At 43.9% G+C, this 11096-nt stretch overlaps 1 protein-coding gene across 2 annotated transcripts; it reads right to left on the bottom strand.

Moving 5' to 3' along the window:
* Nucleotides 1-1472: 1472 nt before the first annotated feature.
* Nucleotides 1473-10994, bottom strand: ANKRD49 (ankyrin repeat domain 49). Of its 2 annotated transcripts, none has more exons than XM_084842619.1 (3): nucleotides 10431-10994; nucleotides 5959-6381; nucleotides 1473-4598 (listed from the first exon to the last, which is right to left on the bottom strand). In XM_084842619.1, the coding sequence occupies exons 2-3, from the start codon at nucleotides 6217-6219 to the stop codon at nucleotides 4137-4139; spliced, it is 723 nt and encodes a 240-aa protein (XP_084698745.1). In that variant the 5' UTR covers nucleotides 6220-6381; nucleotides 10431-10994; the 3' UTR covers nucleotides 1473-4136. The 2 variants fall into 2 exon arrangements, with proteins under 2 accessions (XP_084698745.1, XP_084698746.1); XM_084842620.1 differs by lacking the exon at nucleotides 10431-10994 and adding an exon at nucleotides 8268-9651.
* Between the last annotated feature and the right edge of the window lie 102 nt (nucleotides 10995-11096).

The following is an 11096-nucleotide window of genomic DNA, read 5'->3' as shown; positions in this document are numbered from 1 at the left end:
AGCACCAAGAAATGTGTCTGGGGCTACATTGCATTTGTTGTTGTTCAGTCGTGTCCGACTCTTCGTGACCCCATGGACCACAGCACGCCAGGCCTTCCTGTCCTGCGCTCTCTCCTGGAGCGTGCTCAAGTTCATATTCATTGCATCGGTGATGCTATCTAGCCATCTCATCCTCTGCCGTCCCCTTCTCCTTTTGCCTTCAGTCTTTCCCAGCATCAGGGTCTTTTCCAGGGAGTTTTCTCTTCGCATTAGGTGGCCAAAATATTGGAGCTTCAGCTTCAGTATCTGTCCTTCCAATGAGCAGTCAGGGTTGATTTCCTTTAGGATGGACTGATTGGACCTCCTTGCAGTCCATCCAGCACACAATTAAGTAGGCTGTAATGCTGTGCACACATACACAGGACTATGCCCAATTGGATTACTTCTAAGTAAACATGCATAGGATTACATAGTATATCACTGTTTTATAATGGAGCTACTTAAAACACACTTCACTGTGCACGACTTGTAGGTGACCATACATTTTGAGGTTAATGCTTTGGAAATGCTCCAGCAGGGGAAGGCCAGCTCGCTTGTTCTTGAAATCATAGTACATACAAAGCCACACACCCAATGCAGTACATATACATTTCTTATCTAATAAATGTTAATAGTATGATCAGCACCTTCTACGCATACCTACAGTCTTGGGTATCTTGAGGTTCACATGGGGTGAATGTACAAACCATGTTCTTTCCTACCAAAAACAGCACCGTATACTCAAGTAAACATGCAGCACCAGTTTTTGAAACTCAGCAGCTTGCCACATTTCCTGGGGGTGTGGGGAGTCACAATGCAACTAGAAATGGGGAAGGACCCTAGCTCAGCAGACAAACATATACTTTGCATGTAGAAAGTCCAAGGTTGTTTCAGGAATCACCACTTAAAGCACATAACTAATCCAATGAAACAACACTTAGCTAGTTGACTGGTTCAACACAGTATAAAACAGCTTCGTATGTTCATGCACTTATAATCACACACTGCTCTAGATTATGGCTCCATAATCCCATCACAACCACAGCAATTTTCCACAGCCATGCTTGTGAGCCTCTTTCACACCCCCAAGGGAATGTTGGCACATACATGCAACCTGATTGTGAAAGAACAGCACAACAGGCTATAACTTCCAGAACAGGGGGTGAGAAACCTCTGCCCCTCCTGATGCTGTTGGACTCCAACTCCTATCAGCTTTGGTAGCTGGGGCTGATGGGGGTTGAGTTCAACACCTGGAGGGCCACAGGCTCCACACTCTGGTTTTAGGCAAACTCTCAGTTGGAAGTACATACAATTATGCATTTCCCCTTTATACAGAATTTTAAATACATTTATCTTCAACAATTATGAGAACTCCATTAGTAACCAGAGTACTGCTCTTGTCTTACCCACATATAATTGCAATTAAGCCTGCAAGAAAAGACCCAATCAAGTTTCTCTGTGTTAAATATTTTATTTTTAAATAAGACTCACAGCAGAAATACAAAATGCTTTATTTCAAGTGTTACCTGTATAAGTTGTTACATTCAGTTTCACTTTTCATGCAGTTTTCAAAAGTTAGCAAATATCTCACAAAGATAAAAAACACTTTAAAGTGAACTTCGTATTTGTATTTGTCATTACATACAATAATAAATACTCCAGCTCTCTCCTCACTTACAATGCACTAATGCTTTACAGCTTCCTGTTACAGTAGATCTTTGCTAGTCTGCACTACCTGAAGACATACTACAAATTTTCCATATCTACACTACATATTTAAAATGGTTTCAAACCTGCTTATTATTTAAGGAATCTTGGGAATTGTAGTCCTAATAGAAAATCTTTTCTGAAGAAGCCTCAGCATTCTAGCAAATCTACAATTCTCAGTGATCTTTTGGAGGAAATCTAACAGTTACACAGGTTTCAAAGTGGTTTACATTTGTAGTGCAACCTTAAGGCGGTGATCTACAAGCCGCTTGAGTTGGCACACTGATACTTAAAATGGCTTAGATGTTAAACCCTGAAATGTGTGCTTAGAAAAACAGAATGTATGCCCTTATGGTAAGCAGTTCATTTAGTCCCACCAATTTCAATGAGTCTTAGTTTCTAAAAAGTATACACTAGAAAAACTGTTTTTTACTGTTTTTAGCAAGACTGGCATGCTTATAAGTAACACGTCTCAGAGACGCAAGGTCCGCTGATAAGTAAACATGATCACATACTAGTAATCTTAAGTATGTCAACACAACTAGTTTAGGGACTGTATGGTAATGCCTCGCAGCTAACCACATTGACAAACAAGAAAGTTCCACTGAATTCAAGAGGACTTTCATGCTTGTAAGTAGTAAGGAGAGCTGGGGCTTCAGAATACACTATTAAGGACTTCAGGCTTTAGTACACAAGCCACTTGCTCTACTCTAGAATTAAGTGGGCTTTAGTTTATAATTTTGGATTGTTGTAGCCTTCAAGCCACTTATTCAGGAATAACCTTGATGAATAAGAGAACTGATTCTACGTTTACAGTAATGGAGCAACATCACATTACAGCAAGCCACATACAAGTCACATTTCAGTGGGATTTACTTTTAACTTAGGGCTGGTTCACATGAGACATTTAAAGTAGCAAAGATCATATATGACATATTTGAGCTGCAGCAGAATACATGGTAGTCCTATTCTCATGAGCCTATCATCCTTTCAGATGGTGTAGTTCCCACTAAGCACATTCTTCACACTTCACTGCACAGAAACAGACATGTATGCCATTTCATATATTACAAATTCAAACCATACATACATGCAAACAATAACCCATGAGTTTGTACCCAGTTTCTGCCTTGTACAAGCCTATATGAGCTATAAGGCGGGGGGAGCAATATGCGTAAATCAGCCTTCCCTAACCTGATGTCCTCTAGATATTTTGGGCCTTAACTCCCATCAGCTTCAGGCAGCATAGCCAATTGTCAGGAATCTTGGGAGCTGTAGTCCAAAACACCTGGAAAGTGCCAGGTTGGGGAAAGCTGCTGTAGATCTTTTGACAGCACACAAGGTGTACACATTTTTTCCCCAAGCTCATATCTTATTGAAGTATCATGTGAACCAACCCTAAAAGTCTTCAAGACTTGTAACTCTACATGTACGACTTCAGACTACTTGTTATATTATTAATAAATGACACCAAAGAGCTTCCAAATATCATTCCCATATATGAGAACGTAAAAAAGGAAGGCAAGAATACATACAAACTAGGGTACTACCAAGCAAGCCCTGGAATGTCGCAATATCTGCATCTTTGGGCCACTTCAGCTGTAACGTTTTGTGCTGCTCAAATTACCTTTGAGAAAGCTATCGCTGTCAAATGCCTACATATAGCAGCATTGTACAAGGATTTTTTTCAAGAACTGAATCTATAAGCAGAATCTAGCAAGGATCTAGAATCCTGCTTATAGACCCATCTAGTAAATAATATACTCCCAGCATAACATTTCCAAATGTAGGCATTCATGTTGACACTTTAGAAAGCAAAATGAGGGAGCACAAGATGTTATGTTTTGAAGGTAGGCAGGTCATTTGAGACAGGTATACCATATTGCACCAGACACTAGAGTAAGCCTTTGAAATCTGACCATCACACTGCACCACGGATTTCAGGTTAGTGATGTTTTTAACAGCTGAGATGTCTATCCACTGTTGAGAGGTGGCTGCTGACCTCAGTACTGCTGGGAGGCTGTATGTTTTGGCAGTTTGTTTCCAGTGTTCCTTTCTGTTCAAGCATGTCTGTCAGTCACCAATTAGCTCTCATTAATTCTCCAATGTTTTGAAAATGGTTGAAACAACATCACTTGCACTAGTGTGCACACCCATGATGTTTTGGGCTATGAGAACTATTTATGGGAATATTTATGCAGTGTGATACTTCGGATTCCTCCAAAGCTTTTCAAGTAAGGGTAGTGTAGTTTATATTATAAAAATAATGACATTGTAACAAAATGAGACCTCATTTCAACACTCAGAGTAAAGCTATGCTGAGAAGTGGGGGCTGAAAGCACCAAATCTGAGTGCATTTACAAAGTCTTCTTCTTGCCAAGAGGTGTTCAACATTCAAATGTTTACAATTCCTAAGAATCTGACATAGAATTTGTGCAATTTTCGACAATTTCAAACAGATAGTGATATATATCAGTCCTTCGAGCGATATCGTATGCTGTTTCGTCCAAGTTGTTTTTGAGATTCGGCTTCAAATAGCGATTCATGAGCAAGAGTTCAAGGGTTTCCTTGCTCTCCCTGTTTCCTGCTGCAAGGTGCAGGGGAGTCAGCAAGCCATTAGTCTGAGCATTGATATCCGCACCGTGCTGAAGCAAGAACGAGGCTATCTTTGTGTTGTTCCACTTGCAGGCACTGTGCAGTGGGGTCCAGCTATCCACTGTCAATGCATGAACATCTGCGCCATGGGCAATCAGCTCTCGTACAACTTCCAAGTGTCCGCTATAGGCAGCACGGTGGAGAGGGGTATATTGGTCTTCATCTTGGACATTTACTGGAGCAAGATTTTGAGACAAGAGTCTTTGCACCGTGTTAAGCTGTGGGGGGGGGGGGAAGAGGCAGATCCATTAAAGCAAGCCTACTAGCCAGATACATTGCTTTTATGCTGAGTACAGTGCAGTGCACAGCATGTTGAGTTTGGCTACTGAAGACCCAGGTCCCAAACCTTTATCAGCTTCATAAAGCTCACTTTCCTCTCAGCCTAACTGAGCACAGTGTTTATTTATTACATTTTTATCCCACTTAGAGATGTGAAAGGCTGGAAACCCACCCAGAAAAGAACCAGAATTTGTGTAAAACTCCATCTCCCCCCGGCCCAGATTTTTGGAAAATTCATGAAAAACAGGGTTTTCCCATATTTGTCAGGGTTCCCCCCGGCCCAGATTTTTCTCCAGGCCTTAACATCTCTAATCCCACCTTTCCTCAAAGGGCGATATACGTAGTGGCCCAAGGTTACCCAATAGACTTCATGGCTAAGTGGGATTTGAACCCAGGTCTTCCCCAATCCTAGTCCAAAATTCTAAATTATTATTATTTATTACATTTCTATCCCATCTTTCTTCCATCATGGAACTCAAGGTGGCTACATGTAGTTCCCTGGTAGTCTCCCCTCCAAGCACTGACAAGACCCAAACCTGCTTAGCTTCAGCAAGGTGGCTGCTTCATGTGCCTTCAGACTATGCCCTGGAACTGGTGTAGTAAACACTAACCACCCTGGCTCTCCAATGTGCAAGAGCTGTTGCAAGGATAAAATGTTGTAAGAATGAAGCCTATTATAACAGTCATTACAATGTTTTTATTGTGGCGCACAGAAGACACCAAGACAAAATGTTATTATATCATGTATTCTATAATTTCAATCATCTGCTTGTAATCTGCTTTGTGAGGTTTTTACCCTGAGAAGTGGGCTATAAGTCTATTAAACATAAAAATAGTAGTAGTCTTAACTTCTATGCACAAGGTTCAATTGTACTATTGTTCCTGTTATTTTGGACATTTGGTTTAAAAATCAATTATGGACTTTTAAAGCATGGAGACTAGAAATCAAATCCCACTTCAAATCCTAGTTTCTCTAGGGAACATCAGGCAAGACAGAGTGCTCAGTATCCTAAGCTGTTTGCACACCAGCGGAACCTGCCACCAGTGCAACAGGAACAAAAAAGTTCCTGAAACAACCCTTAAAGAAATAGAAACACTCATTTCTGGAACAGGGCTGACCTACCCTGATCTGGAAACTAGTGTTTCTGGAACCACTAGTTCCTGTTGTACTCGCAGCAGGTCCTGCTGGCACAATGGAACTAGTGGAGGCGCAGCAGCAGCACAAGATACTGCCTAGTGTTATTTAGCTTATTAGGACAGTATTTGCATCCCCAGTTATGAACATCCCAACTGGCATACCCTATTTTTTTCAGCTGCCCAAAGCAGAAGTTTGTCTGGGTTGTTTTCCAACTTTTTCTCTTGAGCTTGGTACCATTCCTCTGTTTTTTCTTCCTGATCTTCCTCATCGGAGTCTCCAGACCAAAGACTCTGTGTTCCAGTGGGGATTAGATGTCTGTGGGTTTCCAATAACGCAAGCTGGTTAAAGCTCTCAGCAAAGTCTTTATAATCTTTTGCCTCCTCCTCTGTGTTCTTCTCGACAGATTTGCCACTTTCATTCATTTTGCAGACTTGGGTACTCAAGCCGCAAATACAGAGAAATATTTCCACTTCTCTTTCTAGCTGATTTCAATTCTTGATCATTCATCAGTAGAGTTTGCAAACACATAAAAACTGCTAACAAAAGCTGAAGAATGGTAGAGGCGGTAGCAATATCATGACAACCTTTAGTGGGGGGAAGTAAGAATGGATTAATACAGTGACCAGGACAAAAGAGGACAGAGGTTCTGCATCTTCAATAGTTGTGTAGAATTGGGGGGGCGGGGGGGGCGGCAGCACAGCTTGTCAAACAGGAACTGAAGAAGTTGTTCTGCTCTCAATCTTGGTATATCAGAGGTTTGTGCCTCCAAGGAAAAGTCAAATAAAATGAATAGGAATTGTATAAAGAATTTTATGGCATCACACAAAGCACAGTCATTTCAATGGGTATCATACAGGAGACGTCTGTGGCCATTAGGGCAAAACTCAGGCTAGGAGGAATTCCTCTCCTCCCTTTCCAATACTATTATGATTACTACTAGTGATCTATTCCCCATCCTTTTTTGTTCCAAACCCCAGGCAGCATGCATCTTTTCTCAGACAGCGGGAAGACCCAAAGGATGGTCCCTAAAGAGAAGCAAATATGCTTATTTTCTTATAGACCAATTTGAAGAAGATCCCTAGAAGATTCTTCTTTTAAAGCCAATGCCATACAAAAGAAATATGCCAAGGGCATATGATGAGCAGAGAACCTTGGCCAGGGGTCCTCACATTTTGGCTTTGCAACCACCCATAGTTTCCAGTAGCTAGCAAGGCCCAGCTTTCTCATTTCATACTCCACAGAAGCAAAGCAAGCACAATTCTTTGTATCTGCTGCCCATGGAGTGGGTTTTGCAGGGGAACAGTGGCAGATTATTTGCATGCATGCAACCCCTACCCTCCTATGCCTGCTGGCCAATGCTATGGCCCAGCACCAGACAGAGACAGGCTTTGTAAGACACAGTTTCTATTTGGCTATGTTGTCAGCAGCTTTTAAAAAATGTTATTCTTTTAGCAGGGTGGATTGGAAACCTTTTCTAGTGAGTGCAATAATTGCATTCCTGGTCACCATTTGCAACCCGACTACTATAGTTATGGACCTCTGACCTTAACTCTCAGAATGCCACCATATTTCAAGGACTACCTTTTGGGCAAATACTAGAGAGCTGTCAGGCTGGGATGTACTTTCTCATCACAATGCTTTAGATAACTTCAGGACCAGCAGCATTCTGAAATATTCTAAAGTCAATTTTCTATAGCACGAGTGTTGAACCTCCGGGCTACCTGGGGTCCCAATCTGGACTTCTGGAGTTCCCCAGATGGCCAGGCCCCTTTCCCCCGACCCCACCCTTTCCCCCAACTGCCAATCGTTTGGTGGTTTCCCAGCTTTTGTGCAGTTTTCCTCCACCATTCTAAAAGGTTGAAATAACTCTCCTAAGGCTTAGTAACTGGAAATAAGAGTTTTAAAGCACAATCCTATGCATGTTTAGACTGTCTAAATTGTGCCCTTAAAGTAAAATATGATGGTGTTTTTTGTATTTTGGGCCCAGCCCTTTTACCTCACCCATTTTGCTTTCAGCTCTGCCCACCACTGGAATGCATGCAGCCTCGAGGTCTTCTCTGAAATTGAATTCGGCTTAAAGAGATTTGACACTCCTGTTCTACAGGCAGACGTATAGGATCAGGACACACAATCGAAGTCTTTCTCCACTGAATGTGTGCCAACCGACACTGGTGTACACCACATATGTCTGGAGGTCTTCCACAGATCCAACTGTATTTCCCCAGTGGTAACCCTCATGATCGTGGGAGCATGATTTGGTCACTGCAGCTAGCTTGGCTCATAGATTACATTGTCCATATGAATACATACACTGGATATTGCATGGAGGAAGATTTTAACTATGTGAACTGGATGTGAGGTAACATTATACAGTCTCAAAGATGATCAATACTTCCCCATTACACACAACTTTGACCAAACAAAGGCACTCTAACAGAATAAACTATTGAACTGGCTCAGAAGAACCTACCATAAATATCTTCCGATGACCAAGAATCCACAAGTTTGGGCTGGCCTCGTCAGCCAACTAAAATCTGCGGTTGTTGCCAACGCTGCCTCTCCCTGATTCAGCAAAAGGATGGGGCCTCATCCCTGATGCTGTACTGGCCTTCTGAGGTGCTCAGCAGAGTTGAGATGCTGTGTTTCTTCCAAGAACCCCCAAATCTCAGTGAAAGTGCAGGAACAAGCCTCCTAACCCTGCCCTGCTTCTGGGCTTCCAACCACTCTACTTCCAACATACACATGACATACAAAAATTTAGCTGCTGTAGTTTTTCCTTGTGACGAGAAACTTTACCTGCTTAACTTTCTCACATCAGATTAGCATAAGCCAACATGGTGAAGTGAGTTAGCGGCAGACCAGCTCCAGGGCTCAGAGCTTTCTGGGCACTATCTATCAGCTTAACCTACCTCACAAAGTCATAGCAAAGGTAAAATGGAAGTGTGTGCGTGCATGTGGGGCAGAGCCTTTGTATGCCGTCCTGAGCTCCTTGGGAGGACAAGCAGGATAAAAATGTAACAAATAAATAAAAAGCACAAAATCAGGGCAAATAAAGAGGCAATAATCCTGCCAAGCAGTGCCACAATTCTGGACTTCATTTGTGCAGAGGTCAGCGACTCCCTTTCACTTACACATGCCATCTGTCTGCATTTTATCTCGGATCTCTTTCATGTAAAATGCTAACCGTCCAATCGTAGGCATGGCTACTCAAAAGTAAATCCCATTGCATTCGACGAGATTTACCCCCGCCTAAGGCTGCAGTCCCTTGCACACTTACCTGAGTATACCTCCCAGTGAAGTCAGAGAGACTTCAGAGTAAACATGGATAGGATTGGGCTGTAGAGCTGGAATTATTTATTTATTGTAAAGAATTTTAGCCCACCTTTAAGTGCTCAAGGCGGCTAACTAATTCAAATGCATAACAGTGACTAAAAACAAAAGCAGAATAAGACATCATCCACAAGAGCAGGGCACGCCATAGAAACAGAAGCCACACAAGACCATTAAAGGCACCATTATCAATAATTTGTTGTTGTTGTGCAGTCATTCAGTCGTGTCCGACTCTTCATGACCCCATGGACCATAGCATGCCAGGCCTTCCTGTCCTATTATAAATAATAATAACCCTAAAAGACCACAACCAGCAGGTGTACACTTGTGTAAGCAGGCAGAACTCCTGCTTTGCGTGCAGAAGGTTCCAGATCCAGTTCCCAGCATATCCAGCTGGGGCTGCAAATGACCACTGTCTGAAACCCTGGAAAGCCACTGACAGTCAGTGTAGAGAGGCAATACTGAGCTAGATGGACCAATGGTCTGTCTCGGTTTAAGGCAGCTTCCTATGTTCCCGTTACTTGTTCTACTACATCATCTCTCTCCATACAGTGCATCCTTTGGAGAAGGTATGTAGCTCTGCACCTGCTTTGCATGCAGCAGATCCCAGGTTTGATCCCTTGCATTTCCAGGTGGAGTTGGGAAAGTCTCCTGTCTGAAACCCTGGAGAGCTGCTATGGGTCAAGGTAGCCTCCCTTCACCCCAGCCAGCATAGCCAATAACTGGGGGGTGATAAGAGTTGTAGTCCATCACATCGGATGTTTTCATGGGTCATCTCCTACTGAACTGAGTAGGCGCCTTATCTCCAAATAAACATACATTGGACCAGGATCCAGGTGCCTGTGTATGTCTTTACATCAGTTTTCCTCACTGTAGTGCCCTCCAGAGATCAGCCTTTCTATTTGCTTTCCTTTAGACTTTTGAGACAGATGGCTACTCTTATGTGCCAGTCTCCCTCATGTACATGCTGACATTTCTGCAATTTTTTTTTACTTTTTATTTAAAAATTTTCTTGGCCACCTTCCAGGGTGGCTCACAGTTTAGTTATTCCAATAGCCTATCCAGACATCCTTAGGCTGGGCTACAACATTTTCCCCACGGTTTGAGCAAAGCAAAGATCTTCTCCCTCCTGTGGCCTGGAGTTACAAATATAATATAGCATACAGCCTTCCCCAGATGTGTTGGACTGCAACTTCCATCATCCCCACCCAGCATGGCTGGCTTTACAGCGCGTTTCGGCCCAGCGCCTGGAGAACTATCTCTATCCACCCTTACAAAAATAAAATAAAAAACAAAGCCTTACGCGCATCCTCATAATAACGGCTCAAGGCTCTGCTACGAAGGCTTTGGGTTGTTATCTTCCCGTCGCTCCAGTTGTTCCGATGCCAGCAACAGCCACGTTCGAGCTCTGTCGCCTGCAAACCCCACCAGGTCTCCTTTGCAGGGGGCTGCAGCCGCACAACACACAACCAATCCCCCAAATGAACCCATGTAACATAAATAGATCACGTTCTCAAAAAAAAGGACTCTCCCGCAGGGTTGCAGGCGGCACTGGATGGATGGATGGACGGATGCTCCCAACCCAGCCCAAAGACCCGGATGAAGCCTGCTCGGCTTAAGAGCCCGCCCAGCGCCGCCCTAAGTGTGGGGAGGGGGCCAGCCCGCCTCCCGCAACTTCCCCTTCCCCTCCGCCACAGGCAGGGGGCGGCCCCGACAAGCGACCGGCAGCACCCCCCACCCCACCCCACCCCACCCCACCCCACCCTCCAGCAAGCCTTGCTTCTCTCCAGCCGAGGAGACTTCCGGGCTGCCTCGGCCCTCGTCTCTCTCTCTCCCCGCCCGCGGCTGCGCAGTGGGATTTGGATGCAGTTCTTGCGCGCGCCGGAGAGGCGAACGATGGGGAGGAGGCCGCGCGCGGCAGGGCCGGCGGGCGGGGCTTGCGGCAGCTGTCGCGAGAAAAGCTCTCCGC

Source organism: Heloderma suspectum, chromosome 3 (assembly GCF_057233095.1).
Source record: "Heloderma suspectum isolate Gila_16-S chromosome 3, 16-S_ref, whole genome shotgun sequence".
Taxonomy (NCBI): domain Eukaryota; kingdom Metazoa; phylum Chordata; class Lepidosauria; order Squamata; family Helodermatidae; genus Heloderma; species Heloderma suspectum.
The sequence above is the reverse complement of the archived record's forward strand: the minus strand, read 5'-3'. Positions and strand labels throughout refer to the sequence as shown.